Raw genomic sequence first — 15,806 nt, forward strand, 5'->3', positions numbered from 1 at the left:
CGATAAAGTGTGTGCTGTTCTACAACCATGTACTATTAGTCAGTAGCTACCAAATATTATTGCCATTCCGTTGCTATGTCTCTTCTTCTGCTCTCATAGCAGCCGGCTCAGCATATACGAATATTCTATATTTTTGTGGAGCACCACATGTTGGAGGATGGTACAATAGGCATCACTTTCTAGCAATCTTGTATAGATCACAAATAATTACTGATACCTGTCTCTCAGCGCCAGCTCGCTGCTGTCAAAGAGCGACACCACCTATTTCTTGTTCGTTCTTGATTAAGTAGAATCTTCGAGCCATCCCAACGCACCGCAGTCTGTAAGTCAAAATTGGAAGCTCGTCGGGTGCTCCGAGCTTTTAGCTAATATATTATCAAATCCATACCCGACTTTGCAGAGGAACTTTATGTTGTGTCCGTCCTCGACGCGCTCGATAACCGATTAGGGAAACAGCGGCGCTTCGGACCGAGCACGCATTCGGTACAACGTAGGCAGCTCGCTTAGAGCGCTCAGTGAATGCCCGAGTTATTGTGCTCTTTATTCAGCATTGTATAAATTAACCCGCCTCCTCTGCCCAGCGGGCGCATGCTCGCCAGCCCGTCTTCTCTGCTATGGCGAACTCCACCGATGACGAGCCTATATCCCTGCAAATGCCGGGCGACGGCCAGCTGTTCGAAAAGGATTCTAAGTCACTCTCAGACGTCGAGCGCAAATCCTATGCCAGCTGCGAACAGAAGCGGGTAGACGCAGACATCGTCACCTGGGATGGCCCTGATGATAAAACCAACCCCATGAACTTCTCGCAGATTCGTAAAATCTCCGTCATCGCGACCGTATCATCTCTAACTTTCGTCGTCCCTCTTGCGTCTTCGATGTTTGCGCCCGGTGTTCCTGATTTAATGGTGGAATTCCACTTTACGTCTTCTATCCTCTCGTCGTTCGTAGTCTCTATCTACGTGTTAGGATTTGCTGTCGGACCGCTAGTCATCGCCCCTATGTCTGAAATGTACGGTCGCTCCATTATCTACAGAATCTCGACTGTGCTCTTCACTGGCCTGACTATAGGCTGCGGCGAATGCCACTCGCTTGCCGCAATGTTCATCCTTCGATTTTTATGCGGTACAGTTGGCAGCGCTTCTCTTGCCCTTGGCTCAGGTTCTGTGGCAGACGTTATTGCGGTTGAACATCGCGGAAGATATATGTCATTTTATATCATGGGACCCGTCCTGGGTCCCGCTGTCGGTCCAGTCATTGGTGGCTTTCTTACCGCAGTCTCTTGGCGCTGGGTATTCCGTCTCATCGCTATATTGTCTGGTGTCATGTGTGTTCTTTGTTTCCTCACTCTTCCCGAGACCTATGGCCCATTTATTCTAAAGCAGAAAGCCAAGCGTCTGCGTAAAGAGACTGGAAACGATAATTTGCATACGATCTTCGAGAATAGAGCCGAGTCACCAAAAGTCATGTTCACTCGTAATATTATACGTCCTTTGAAGTTACTTATTTTGAGTCCTATTGTTTTAATTCTCTCACTCTTCGTCGCCGTCACTTATGGAGAGCTTTATTTACTTTTTACTACCTTCACCAGAGTATTTGAAGACAGTTATGGCTTTTCAACTGAAATTGTTGGACTCTCTTACCTCGGTCTTGGTTTCGGTAGTATGTCTGCTATTATGATCATGATTTTATATCAAGACAGAATACTGGTGGCTCTAGCTGATAGAACTCCATCAAAAGAGCGTAAGCCTGAACATCGTCTCCCACTCATGATTATACTTTCTCCGGCAATAGTCATCGGCCTGATCATTTATGGCTGGTCGTCAAAGTATCAGGTCCACTGGATTGTTCCAATGATTGGAACTTACTTCATCGGAGTCGGAATTTTAGCAACATTGTCTCCAACTATGAATTACCTTGTTGACGCTTACGGTATTTACGCTGCTTCTGCTGCGTCAGCATCAACAATGGTTCGAAGTTTAGGGGGAGCGTTCTTGCCTCTAGCCGGTGAAAGCATGTACGATGCTCTAGGTCTGGGCTGGGGCAATACTCTGTTGGCATTTATCGTTTTGATTCTGCTTCCGGTTCCAATTAGTTTGTACTATCATGGCGAATCACTGAGGAAGAGATTTAGCCCTAACCTAGACTAGTGTTTCCGTTTTTCTTAGTTGCATTTTCTAGCATGTGGTTTTCCATTTATCCCCTCCGTCTTTGGTCGGCTTTACGCTTGATGACATCATTTATTCCTTTTTAATAAATATTTTCCAATATAATACACACTATATAAGCCAATAATATCCTTCAATATGCAATTAGTTTATCTGACAGCCCATTCTCAAATCTCAAACTTTTAATACTGCAACTATACATGCTACTATATATTTTTTCGATATTCATCCACAATCTCCATAATCTGCGACGCTCCCTCAACAAGTTCAGCATTATCCTTTTGACTGATCCATTCCGTACAGCTTCTCTGCATCGCCGTCAGATTATCAGCATTAGCTTTCTGCACAATTGATCGGAACAGCAACAACGCCATCTCACGACAATCACTTGATTCGTCATTGACTAGCGTCAAAGTCAGAGGCAAGAAAAATGTCTCAATGATCTGCTGAACGAAATCTTCTTTAGACTTGGAAAGCAGCACATACAAAACTTCCATTATTACTTCACGACCTGAGGGATGCTCGTAGTTCAAATTATGGACAAGGAATCGTAATTGCTTGGTTAACCGACTTTTGCCTTGCGGGTACTCCATAATAAACTGGCAATACAACGATTTGCATACTTCTCGAGTATTTTTTGTAGGACTATTAACCATGATCTCCCGAACCTTGTCTAGAGCGTCGTACACTTCAGAGATCATAATTTTTTGAAGAAGAACAGATTTAACAAATGAGAAAGAGTGCGTCTGCTTTTCTGGTTCAACAAGATCAGTGTAAATCTTCTGCATTATGAAAGCAATGGACTTATGGTCCCCATCCGTATACTTCTTCTTTTGCATAAGGGATGACAGGAGTTTCAGACCAACTTGACAAGATTCCATTTGCGTCGAAGATGAATTCTGAATAATACCCACGACATAAGAGAACAAAAATTTCGTATCCAACTTTTGCAAAAGAGTCGAGTATTTAGCAGCCGTCGTCAATAGCTTCAACGACGATAGCTGAATGTCTTCATGATCCGACGTAAGATAAGGAGTCATTGACTTGACAAACTCCTGTAGTTCAAATGCTTCAATCAATTCACGATTTTTCCGCAGGCAGTTCTTGATGACATCCAATGCGAATCTTTGTAGATAATGTAGATTCTGTGCTAAATGCTTTTTCGATCGCTCCTTCCTCGAAATCAGAAATCGCTGCTCTTTTTCTGAGATACCTGCGAATATGTTATCAGGAACCTCTTCAGAGCAGATTTTCAAACAAAATGCAACAACATCCTGTGTGCAGCCCTCTTCATTCATAGAAATTCCAATACTCATACGTCGCAGAATTTCATTGATTTTATTCTCCATTTTCAAATTGACAAAATTCGAACTCAAAACGCGACGAACTGGCAATAATAAATCGTCAAGTTTATCAACCGAGATATTCGTTGCCAGAATCTCTATTGAGTCGAAACTCTTATTCTCCCGAACTTCGCGAACCTTACTGATATATCCCTCTGCATCTTTCTCCGACCCACTTACTCCTAGAATATCATCCATGCATATGTCCATGATTATATCTAAACTGTCATTTATTGAACCGTGTTTTGACATTGGTGTGGCCATCAATGCGACCAAGAAACTGTGAACTGAATAAGATAAAATATGCTTGTGCGACCCTCTTGTCAGTACTGATTTTATGTTCTTTAAAATCAAATTAAAATGAGTCAATCCGACAAGGAGACAGACGCGTGACAACACCTTGCGAACAGAGTCCCGAATCTCCTGAAATCTGTGCTTGAGATGTTGAGAAAGTTCTAGCACAACGTTTGAAAGGTTGCTAGTTAGCGTCTCATCAGAAGTGCCACACAAAAATTTTACTAATGGGGCAGTAATTCCCACACGATCAGCAAGACTGTTTTCGTCCGTAAGTCGAAGTAATGCACGAAGCTTAGGTACAATCTCACTAGTTAAAAAATTGTCTAGTTTTTTTGGATTATACTTAGCTAACTGTACCTCCGACTCACTCAATTGAGATCGTAGATAAGTCGCTTCAGCGACCGAATCAAGTAATCTAGCATGAAATTTGATTTTATCATGCTGCCTTTCTAGATTTAATACACTGCGTCGTACGATTGCCTGATACTGATTCAGCGAGAGACCTAGACATAGCTTGCCAATAGTACTGATAGCTTCCTCTGCCATACCGGACGTGGCCTCCGTAACGTCTCGCAGAAAATGCTCCATGACAGGCAGTAGAAAGTGCGCAATGTTGAAGTCCCCAAGATTATGCGTCATTGCAATCTGACCAAGGCGATAAATGGCTCGATGACGCCGATGCGACTGAATATGAACAATGTTATTAAAAAAATCAGCCTCTTCGTCACCATCAAACAAGAGGACCTGAAGATCTTTGATTTGCGGATATGCAAGCGGCTTCTGAATAAGGGTCTTCAGCACGAGTAAGTATTCGTTGCGGGAGAACTCTTCTTCTCCACGCAGACCTGCTCGGATCCCTGGAATTAAAATAGTCTCCATGAGTGAATAAAACTCCACTCTGTCAACATCCTCTGAAACGGCCTTAGTCTCTGTCATCTCAACAAAGAGTTTCAAAGTGGACGAAACAGCCTTCTTAATTGCCATATCTTCACAATTTGAGAGACAAAATACAGACTCATACAAAATAGGACGCCATTGGTGATATTTCAGATTCTTCCACAAATTAACATTCAGCTGTGCATACGCGGAAAAGCGACGGTCATAGTCTAGCTCGTCTAAGCGTACTCTTGCGAATGAATTTAGCTCCACGAGCAAATCAGCGACTAATTTAACGCTCTCATTCTTAGCTCCAAGTGATGTGAAAATGCTGATTAGAGACGCCCGCGTATGTCTTTCTTTAACGGTTTGAAGCAGAGGGCTCAACTCATCATAACTCTTTCTCAGCAAAATATCGCTCGACATAGCCGATACAAGAGTGGAAAGCACTTCAAAAACTTCGTTAAAGTGATGAGACTTCTGTCCCCAAGCAGTGACACCAGAAAGACAAACGTCAACAAGCTGTTCCAGCAACAGCTCGTTCTGCAGAATGAATTCACTAAATAATCTGAGAATACTGCGGAGAAGGCTGACGCTGAGGTCAATTAGTTCAGGAGATTTAGAAGAAGACAAGACCTTAACAAATCGAGGAAGAAATATAGAAAGCGTTTCTTTATTAAGGTCAACCAGTGAATTTCTGAGAAAGTTACTACTTGTTGTCTCTTGCATATTTATGATGTTTGACATGAACTGAATGCTAGCCTGATGAACGGGTTCTTTAGCATTAGTGGAGTCCATCAACATTATGATCTGAGGTACAATAGAGCTTTCGTAGAATAATAGCGAAGCCAAAGACTCGGAAGAGCTCCACACCAAGAATAATCTAAAAATAGGGGAGACTTCTCCGGTATTTTCATCTTTGAAAAACTCCATTCTAGGCATGACAATATCCTTGAACATAGCTCGTTGATATTTCTGCCAGTCAACCGAATGCACGTCCGTAAAAATTGTCTCTAGGCATCTGAATCCTGTACTTCTGATGGATCGAATTATTGCTATGCTCTCTGATGGAATATTACCATTTTTCAAAGACACGCGAGAAAAGACAATGCAAGACATGACAGCTTGTAGTAGGACATCACCAGCTCTTCCAACTTTGTCCTTGGAGATACGAAGAATATCTTCTGCCATAGTCATGAAACCAGATATGCGACGTAGATGAGCATGACCGATCTCCATCTTAGTATAGTCAGGAATCTCAACATTTTCTTGAGTAAAATCAATTATAAATTGATGCGGGATTCCTTCGCAAGCAAGGTCGACAAACATAAGAAGATATTCGTCAGATAAACTGCCAATAGTCGATATGATCATTGTGCGGTTAGCGCTCTTGGCTTTGCTATTATTCCCTGAATGACCAACCGCTGATCCATACAGAATATGTACAATCAATGGAATAACCGCAGGAGAATGTTCAGTCGTAATGATTGCATCATCTTCGTTCGTCAAAAGCAATTTGCTGATTTCGTCCCTAAAAATCTGACCACCCAGCAGGTTTTCCAAATTATCTTTATATAGGTTAACAGCCGGATTTCCATAAGCAAATATGCAGGTCAGCGCTGATTTTTGTACATCCGAATCAGGGCTTGCAAGCAGACGAACAACTTCATTGTATACATAATCGGTGCCGAGTGATTTCGCAGGATTGCTAAATTTGGAGAACAGCCTAAGCAGATCCAACAGAACTGACTTATTACGTCCAATAGCATCGACACAGGTGGAAAAAATGGGAATCAGCTCCTTACTTTTCTTCTCTGCAATTTTGTAAATATGAGTTAAAACCTCGAAGCATCTGTGTCGGATAACATCTTTATCGATTTTGGAAGTAAAGAAGTCCTAAAACTATGAATTAGTGATTATAACTAGGTCGCGGGTGTTCGACTAATTTACCTTTTCTTCATATTCTTGCAAAAAGCTTTGTACATTCCTTTTCTTTGAAAGGGTCGCCGTGGCCTTTGTGTTTAAAAACTGGACATGCGAGCATTTGAATTCATAAAGCGACGCTGAATCAAAATCATCCATAGCAGGAAAATTGACTTCCATACCTGAACTCTTTTTTGGGGCCAATGTGATACCTTCTAACAGTAACTGCCATACCATATCCTTGTTGCCTGAAGTGAGTTTTGTCAGGGTTTCCACAGCCTCTGTCCATACAGGCTGGAACTGTGAAGTTAAAAGGCCTTTAATGATGTTAGTAATATGAAGACAGAAAAGTAACGCACAATCGCGAAACTCACCAAAAGTGTAGGATATTATGTTCTGCTTGATTATCTCGCTTTGCAATGATGGATAATCAAGGGCAATTCTCCGAATATTCATGGAAAAATTACGAGCTGTGGCAAGTTCAAATGGAGTTTCTTCGATAGATAAGCACAATTTCAGCACTTCGACAGATGATTCCTCTGTAGAATTTTGTAAAACGAGAAGCAATTTCAAAGCTTCTACTCGTACATCTGGGTTCGTGTCTCGCAAAGAGATTTCAATATTGCTGGCAAGATCGCTGAATATGCTGGACACTCTGTCGCTACCTAAAATTACCGGCGATCTATGTAGGATGTCAGAAACATAATATATAAAAACTAGAATATACACACTCACGATTTATAAAGTGAAATAACTTCGCTTAGTCCTCGCAGGTAATACTTGTTGAGTCTCATAATGACAAACTGATTGTGGATTTCAACCAGAATCTCTTCTAGAAAATTCTCATTCATCGATTCCTGTAAATTCTTGGCAAGAATCAGAATGGCCTCTCCGAATACATTCATTAGAGAATTTGAAATATCCGAATCCAACTCTCCTATTGCTTTCAAAAGTGCTATCATGCAGTCCCTGATATCGGCACTAGGCTTGAAAATGCCACTCAAAAGCTCTAATATAGGCCGTAGAGATAGTATTATACTCGAGCTAACTGCACCGGTGCAAATTGATTGCGACTTCTCATCGATTGAAGCCAAAATTGATTTTCGAAGCGTCTGACTACCTGTTACTGGAGCTTCAAACCCGCGCTCGCCAATCTTCGGATTCCACTTCTTAAGAATCTCGAGAATTGCAAGTACAGTGTATTCATCCATAAACTTGGCACCGTCTAGATATCTTTGAAGATAAAGCCAAACAACTCTTGACATATCATTCTTAGTTCTTATATCGATGAAGTAGTCGCAGAAGGACACAAAGTATTCACCGTTGTCTAGCAAAAAAATGTTTTCTACAATTCTGCTGGCCAAAGATTCTTCAATGTCCTCGTAATATTGCAGAAGACATTGGGAGAGTTTACACAACTCCCAGCAGGCATTACTGCGAACTGCAGACGGAGTCATACGAGCAAGTACTTCCACGATCTCGTGATATACACCGACGGTCTCCTTCCAATCAGGAACGCGACTTCCTCGTCTAAGCCCAACTAGCAAGAACATTTCTTTTGTAATCATGTGGACCTTTTCAGCACCAATATCTTCAGCCTTGAGTTGCTTTTTCATCCACTTGTACAGTGAATCGTACAGTTGGGTAGATGTTTCTTGATTTGTATGATGCAAAACGTCGGTTATAATATTGAGAAAGACACTATAATCCTTTTCATGCTGGTTAGACGTACAATAATCTTGAAGCTTTCTAGCAAGCTTAGCAGCCTTAGAATGCAGAGTATTTTCCGGTCCCTTTAGTGCCTCAGCAAACATGATACTCATCGCTGCTTCGAAATTTTTTGATTTTGACTCGGCCAGCTTTTGAAATGCATGATCGACAAAAAGATCGACGGATTTAGCATTACGAAGGAAGAACGAGAATGACTCCGCCGCGAAACGGGCGAGATAGGGGCGACGCTCTTGTTGAGAAAAGAGAGGAGAGATGAGACTATTTAGTGTCAGGCGCAGCTCGTAATACTGTACAAAATTACTACATACTCAAATGTCCCGGATAGTTTTGTGACAAGAAATCGGTAGAGATGCTTGAATAAATAAGCAAGACAGTTAAATGTCCACTGAATCAATTTAGCTATAATACTCGAATCAAGCGAGAATAAGATTCTTACCTCTACAACCTCGAGTTCTTCATGAGAGGCTGTTGTAATAAGTACTGAAATAGCTCTCGATATAAATTCTTCGAAATCCGGACCGATGTCATGCGCAAATTGGACAAGCAAACTAGCAGAAAAAGATATTAGAGCGGTATTTTGAAAAACGGTCCGACCAGCACATACTCCAATAGAGGCTGTAAAGAGAATCTCTCATTTTCGGCAATGGCCGTAATCAAAAAGTTAAAAATATCAGCCTTATGATATATTACTTGAGGTAGCGACTGAGAAATCGTGGTGACTTCGCGCGCGAAGTCGGTGAAACACTTGGTGCTATTCATTTCTCGCCATGTCTGCAAAGCAACATGAAAAAAAGACTCGGTTTCCTACAGTGACTCGGTCAATTTCAAATAAATAATAATATAGATGATTGATAATTACTTTGTCGCCGATATCGTCATGTCTCTTTGACCGCCTTAATGGATCGATCTTGATATTGTCAACGCGATCGCGAAATGATAGAAACTGGTAGTGGACGGTCAGCAATAACTACAAGAACATAAGTAAGATATAGACTGAAAAGCAAACCTTATGCTTCCTCTTAGGATCTAAGACTGGCTTTTTTTTGATAGCCATGCTGAATTACTGTCACTATCAAGATCGCTTCCTGAATACTGAATTTGTAGCGCTCTGCCTGAAAAAAATTTGGAACTAAGAATATGTGCGGCGTATGCGGCACAAATGCGATAAATACTGGAGCTTTATATCTTTAGTTGGGAGTTTCAGGGGGGAAGATGGTAACTTTATTTTTAAGAACCTAACCCGAAGTTTTCCTGGTCGAACAATCAATAAGTAGTTTCGCTTGACAAGTATTGATGTCGATATATATTACATTGATCATGCTATAATACAATTCACCATAGGTTCTTTATATAAACAGACTCAAAATCCTACAGGATTCATATTAGTAAGCTCTTTGACTCGTTGAGAAGATGTAAAAGCTAAAGGGAAAAAACTATACCATTTCTCTTTCTTTGTCTTTGGCAGACGACCACGGCCTCTTTTTCATGCTGGGGTGATTGACACCGATTGGCTCAACTACCTTGTCTATCAATTCTGCATCATCAGCATTAAGTTGATAGTATACCCAATAATCTTTGGTATGGGTGAGAGTCGATACAATCTTTCTCATGTGCTCCAATACCTCTTCTTTAGGCTTCATCGAAGTAATAAACATCTTGCGCTCTCGCTCTGGAATTCCTGTTAATGTCATAGTGACTGGCGTGTAAAATTTAGGGTCGACTTCTTTGGCGGCTTTCGCTTCGACTTCCCTCTTTTTCGCGGCTTTTGCCTCCGCAGCTGTTAACTTTGGCGCTGGCTCATCGGTATTCGCCACAGCTTCTTCTTTCTTCTTCTTTGCGGAACCTTTTTCAGGCTTTCCAGTCGATTCGATATTTGGACGCTTCTCAGATCTATCAACAGAAGGATCAGAGCTCAACGCAAAAAATGTAACCAACAGTGATCCATCAGACTGTTCATCTATCAACGAGAATTTTGGAAAATTATACCGCACACTAGGAACTTCCCTAAATTCAAACACTAGATTCATTGCCTTTAATGGCTCCAATGGTTTTATTTGCTTCTTGGGTTCTGCTTTGTACTTCATCGGTGTACGAGCCACCGGCTTCAACGGAGATGGCGCAAAAGGCCGGTAGCCTGAGCCGATGGGACGAGGCGGCTGCATCAAAGGTCTTGCAGGTAACGGAACGTCTCTATTTTCGTTTATATAGGTTTGAAAGCGACGAATATCCTCAGGACTAGCTTTTCCAGACGCAACAACTTTCATCAGCTCACCAAACTGAGGATCGGCACGAGCAAGCGCATGCAGTCGTTCAATAAGACCCTCATTAGGGTGGCGAGCAGGTTGTGGCTGCAAAGAGGGCGGCGGAGATGGAGCAGTTGCACTCTGGGGGGCAACAGGGACTTGAGGAGATGCCAAAGAGGTCGATTCCAAACATGCAGGTCCAGGAGGAGGAGGTATGGGCGCTGAAGGTTGAGACGTATCCGCAGGCTCTGGTATTGGTTCCATTGTTGATATTGGAGCAGCTGACGATGGGGAGGCCATTGCCTCCACTCCTGATACCGATATATCAGACTGGGCCGGCGCCAGATCCTCAGAAGCCGTGGGTATATCTTCAGAAGGTTTTACAGGTGGGGTGATTGCGCAAGCTTCTGACGGCGGGTGATCTGAGCTTGCGAGATCTTCACTAGGAGGAGGATGTATCGATGATTCAGTAATCCCCTCGGCCGTTGCTTCATCGTGTGATGAAATCGTATCAATATTCATAGTCGTATTATTGACGCTAGCAGGATGCTGATTATAAACACTTATTTCTGACTGCGAGGGGTCTCCAGATGCAGTCTGAGGACCAGCAACTGGTCGTGTAGAGCTCTGCAGCGAAGATCTCTCTGGATCTGGGTTTAATTCTGAAGCCAAATACGGAGACTGATTTGACGATTCAGTAGCTGGCTGCGCTGTAGGCAACGGAGCCTGGGGAGAAGCCATTGAAGTCTGACTTACTTGCGGAGACGGACTGTCGGCTGTGGCCGGTCCTGGAATAGCTGAATTCGGTTGAGAAGTCGGAGACTCTACGGCGGAACTAATAGAGGCCTTTTTGCCTTTCGGCGTCTTTGCTTCAGTTTCATCTCTCACTGAATACAGACGAAGAACAAATTGATGAGGGCCGATGAAAGCGTTACAGTCGTGAAATTTGGACATTAAATCGCGTGAATTTGTTCCATCAGCATGTTTCCTACCTCTCTGCGGTCGGCTCCAAAATTTCTCGAATGGAGCGCCGACAAGCCAGCTGCGACGCGATCGTTCTAAGGAAACTGATAAAGCTTCTCTGTACATATTGTAAATCGTCAGTCTGCTCTTCTAGTTGACGATACAAATCAAAATCTAGAGGACTCACGTCTCTTTGAATGAAAGAGGTTCAGTAATTGACCCGTAATCTGGAAGAGTCTCACCAAGCCATAACCCATTTAATCGTATAGGTCCTGTCGATGCGCTCTCAGCAGGCTCAGTTTTGACATCCTCCACTGGCGGCGTACTAGTCGCTGACCGTATATTCGAAGACCGCCGCCGATCAGTAGCAGAGCTATCTCTTGATATCTTTCGACTTTTTGTTGACATCTGAGAAGATAAACGGAAGGAAAGGAAAACGCGCGGTGCAAGTTTTTTGTATGATTCGCGGTGAAGTTTAGGGGGGGGGGGGGGGTGGAGGGCGGTGGTGATGCTCAGATTATGTCACTATGAACTTACGATTACCTAAGTTGCTCGTCCCCCGGATTTAACCCAAAGTCATGCAATGATCCCGCGTCCTTCATATTCTCTATTTAGCAACAACGATTTGACAATTGCCATTCCAGAAGTTACAAGCTACTAGCGATATCTATGAGTGGAAAATGGCGTTTAGAACGGCACAATCGACGACTCTGAATCTCAATAATGCAGCCCTGGTTGTAATTGATATGCAGCAGCAGTTCCGTGATACTGCAGCAGATCTGTGTCCCACATTGACTCCTTTGTACTTATACCTCTCTATTTGCATCTTTATGACGATAAAGTGCAGATGCTTACAACACCTAAATTAGAATTGGACAGTTTATAAGCCTCAACAAGCCTGTCATATTCACGCAGCACGGCCATGATCTCTCAAGTGATAACTCAGAACTCGTTCGCTGGTGGGGTAAAAATGGATCAATTAGACGATACTCGCCAGCCTGGCAGTTGATGCCAGAGATTGAGTCTTTAGCTTCAGTGACCGCACCAAATATACACAAATTGACTAATAAAGACCGTTACGACGCGTTCTTACACACAGATCTTGAAGCTATTTTGCGCAACGCAAAGATATCTACGGTAGTCATAACAGGCACCATGACTAACTTGTGCTGCGAAACAACTGCTCGTTCAGCATTCAACAGAGATTTCCGCGTTTATTTTCCCACTGATGGAAATGCAACATTAACGGCAGAAATGCATGAGGCTAGTGTTCTGAACTTACAGTATGGCTTCGCCCAAATTACAACAATCGATGATCTTCGAAGGGCTCTCGAGTAATATACTAATTATATCAATAAATAAAAAATAGCCTAAACCTCCCCAATCTCTCATAATGGCATATAATATTCAGAAAATATACAGTAAAAGATTATGCACCTATTCACAGACTAAAAACCTCCAGGCCCACGCTTCTGAGGCTCAACACTTGTTCCCGCAGGGGTCAGATCATCCAATGCAATGTCATCCTTCAAAGTACCAGGCTCTGGCACTACAGTCTTGTTGCTGTTCAACTCAATGGGAGCAGTACGAATGTGCGGTTGTTCGTCCGTAAGTAGCAATTGGCGAAGCTTTTCCTTACTTAGCACAATGGCTTGGTCAATTGCTGCGCTGCCCATAGTCGTCATGGGACCTAGTAATCCAAGGCTCCATGAAACATACGAGAATCCAGCCAAAACAGCTATAAGCGCGAAATAAAGAGGATTGCGAAGAACAGCCACAAACTCGTTCCATCCGAGAACGAGCAGTAGGATATAGAAATATAACGGAACTTGCCGTATACTTTGAATCGTGCTGCGTTTAGCGTCAATATACAATGAGTCAGCAATTCTCTTAAAGCTTTGGCGTAACTCCTCTGCCTGAGATTGGCTCATGAAAACTGCGTATTTCTCAACATCAATTTCTTCGTCACGCTCGAGAGCAGGCACAATTGCAGAGTCAGGTGCTACTCGGTCTCCGTTCGCCAAACGCGCACTAGTCATAACTGGGATGAAAGCTAGGGTTTCATTTAATGCGACAGTATAGAAATCGTCGATATTGTCGGAAGGCTTCCATACGCGAGGAACTCCTTTTTCGTCATACTTGAACTTGTCTTCGAAAACTTCGCGTAGCCGGGCCAAAATTGCATCCATTCTGCAAAATTCACGAATCTTGCGGTAAAGCTCTTTCCACGTATCCATCAGCACTTGCTCCATCTCGGAGGATACCTCTTCAGGAAGGCCTCCTAATCCAAAATCATATTTCAAAGTTCCAGTCTCGCCATCCGTCACTTCGTATTTAGCAAGAGCAGTTGCGACAATCTCGCGGAAGTTGAGCATAACGCGGTCCCACATATCCTCTCTGGGAGTTTTGAAAATAGAAGGAAGAGAGTCGTCAAGTTCTGACGACACAGCACGCGTGATTCTGGTAGCAAGTCTCTTGGCTTCGGCCTCGCGCAAGCGCGCTACGCTGTCTTCAATTTCGGAGCTTAGAACTGACAGATCTTTGCTGTAAGACAGAGAAGTTCCCTCAATCAGCGCCTCAGCTGCAGCTGTCTCAAAGATCTTGATGGTCTCGCTTTTTGCAGTGCTAACAGCCTCCAGAAACTTGTACTTCGGCTTTGCAAGCTCAGCGGTCACATCAGCGCTAAATTTCTGAAGGGCAACCTTTTTCAGCGTCGCAATCTGTGCGCCATATACTTGAGATAATCGTAGATCGATCTTTTCAATCAATTCTCTCTTTTTACCTTCACAGACACTGGTTGTATACCGTGACGCCTGAGAGTCATATAACTCAAGGGCGTTCGCCCTCGCTGGACGCAAAATTGAGCCAAGTCCCTCGACAACACCCAACATTCCCTCGACAGGCTTGATATCGTTCTCAAAAGTGTCCCAGGCTTGTGCTGCAATCTCTTCGCATCGGAATCGTGCGACAAGAATTTGCTGAGTAGGAAGATCAAGATCTTTGTTTAGCTCGATTTGTTCCCAAATACTCTTTGCATAGATACTCCATCCATCTGCCGGAACATTTCGATGAAATTTAGGACTGAAGACATAATTTTCGTCTTTAGCATCAGATATAAATCTATTCCCAAGCTCATCGACTGCAGAAATAAATTTCTCAGGCTGAAGAATCTTGTGCGGAAGAGTAGTAAATTGAAGAGTAAAGAAATCCGTTATGGAGGATTCGGCGAGCTCTGGTGGCTTTATCAAAGACTCCCAGATTCGCTTCAGATCAGCCGTCAGGGTGGCAGCAAGGTTATCTAATGGGGTAACCCCAATATGATCTCGGATAACAAACAACAAAAGAGACTTATTCGGTGAGCTGAACAAACTGATATTAACCTCAAAAACAGTTTTAAGAAGACCCATGTTTGCACCCTGATAAAGACCAACCTGATGCTCCCAGATATTAATGATCAAAACTTCCGAAGTTGATAATGCAAATAAAGCGGCCTTTCGCTCAAAGTCCTGGTCTTCACCGCGCTCTCGACCATCAGTGCCCTCAACATCCATAATCAAGATACTATCTTGCTTTGCTCGCGACATCCAAATTCCTATTCATATATTAGCGACAGAGTCTAATGATCTGCTTTAAGCTAGCAAAAACATACCTTTGGTAGTTTGTTTGCGTGCACTCTCGTCCATGACGTCAAACTTGGTTCCAAAAAGTGCATTAAGAAGGGTACTCTTTCCAGTAGACTGACTTCCGAATACTGAGATCAGGTGGTAGTTCAATCCATTGTTGAGAAGTCCAACAGTACTCAAGTACGAATTCACGTCGGTTCTAAAATAATTAGGAACTACGCAAATAAAGAAATAAAAATCAATCTGTTGAACGCAATTGTACATACGAAAACTGCTTGTCTTCATCGATAACCTGGAGACGTGGAAAGCCGGTCGCGGGTTGGCTAGTCGCGTCAAGGACCTCATCGACATATTCAGACATAATTACTGCGCAATCCCTAATAACCAATTAACATAAACTTCAAAGTCAACTGCAATTAATCAACTGCAATATCATTCGGAGAACAAACTCTTCCTATAGCTGTACAGGACTCGATAATACAATACGAAGGAAATGCTGGCGACAACAATATAATCGCTGAGCTGCGAGCATCAGTTGTTGACTGCGACCGACTCTCAGAGTCGACTATTTACATTATAAGGGCTAATTTAATGCGCGATTTGCATATATTTATGCTTTAAATGCACATTACCTTAGTGCAT

At 42.8% G+C, this 15,806-nt stretch overlaps 5 protein-coding genes across 5 annotated transcripts; 2 read left to right on the plus strand and 3 right to left on the minus strand.

The window, feature by feature from the left end:
* The first annotated feature begins 293 nt into the window (after positions 1-293).
* Positions 294-2,285, plus strand: V2V93DRAFT_368248 (major facilitator superfamily domain-containing protein). The gene has a single exon (XM_066909752.1). The coding sequence runs from the start codon at positions 615-617 to the stop codon at positions 2,145-2,147; it is 1,533 nt and encodes a 510-aa protein (XP_066766764.1). The 5' UTR covers positions 294-614; the 3' UTR covers positions 2,148-2,285.
* V2V93DRAFT_212465 (uncharacterized protein) lies at positions 2,260-9,378 on the minus strand. Its single transcript, XM_066907020.1, has 8 exons — positions 9,195-9,378; positions 8,940-9,139; positions 8,772-8,883; positions 8,644-8,720; positions 7,340-8,593; positions 6,979-7,286; positions 6,632-6,921; positions 2,260-6,577 (listed from the first exon to the last, which is right to left on the minus strand). Exons 2-8 carry the CDS (start codon positions 9,092-9,094, stop codon positions 2,372-2,374), a joined length of 6,402 nt encoding a protein of 2,133 aa, XP_066766765.1. The 5' UTR covers positions 9,095-9,139; positions 9,195-9,378; the 3' UTR covers positions 2,260-2,371.
* Positions 9,379-9,533: 155 nt separating this feature from the next.
* V2V93DRAFT_212449 (uncharacterized protein) lies at positions 9,534-12,021 on the minus strand. The gene is made up of 4 exons (XM_066907019.1): positions 11,729-12,021; positions 11,335-11,659; positions 9,775-11,127; positions 9,534-9,703 (listed from the first exon to the last, which is right to left on the minus strand). The coding sequence occupies exons 1-4, from the start codon at positions 11,947-11,949 to the stop codon at positions 9,668-9,670; spliced, it is 1,935 nt and encodes a 644-aa protein (XP_066766766.1). The 5' UTR covers positions 11,950-12,021; the 3' UTR covers positions 9,534-9,667.
* Positions 12,022-12,124: 103 nt separating this feature from the next.
* Positions 12,125-12,925, plus strand: V2V93DRAFT_368255 (isochorismatase hydrolase). The gene is made up of 2 exons (XM_066909753.1): positions 12,125-12,343; positions 12,411-12,925. Exons 1-2 carry the CDS (start codon positions 12,222-12,224, stop codon positions 12,877-12,879), a joined length of 591 nt encoding a protein of 196 aa, XP_066766767.1. The 5' UTR covers positions 12,125-12,221; the 3' UTR covers positions 12,880-12,925.
* On the minus strand, positions 12,804-15,703 carry V2V93DRAFT_368257 (RHD3/Sey1). The gene is made up of 3 exons (XM_066909754.1): positions 15,431-15,703; positions 15,191-15,363; positions 12,804-15,133 (listed from the first exon to the last, which is right to left on the minus strand). Exons 1-3 carry the CDS (start codon positions 15,523-15,525, stop codon positions 12,990-12,992), a joined length of 2,412 nt encoding a protein of 803 aa, XP_066766768.1. The 5' UTR covers positions 15,526-15,703; the 3' UTR covers positions 12,804-12,989.
* Positions 15,704-15,806: the final 103 nt, after the last annotated feature.

The sequence above is a fragment of the Kockiozyma suomiensis genome, assembly GCF_038497685.1.
Source record: "Kockiozyma suomiensis strain NRRL Y-17356 unplaced genomic scaffold V2V93scaffold_5, whole genome shotgun sequence".
In the NCBI taxonomy this organism is placed as follows: domain Eukaryota; kingdom Fungi; phylum Ascomycota; class Lipomycetes; order Lipomycetales; family Lipomycetaceae; genus Kockiozyma; species Kockiozyma suomiensis.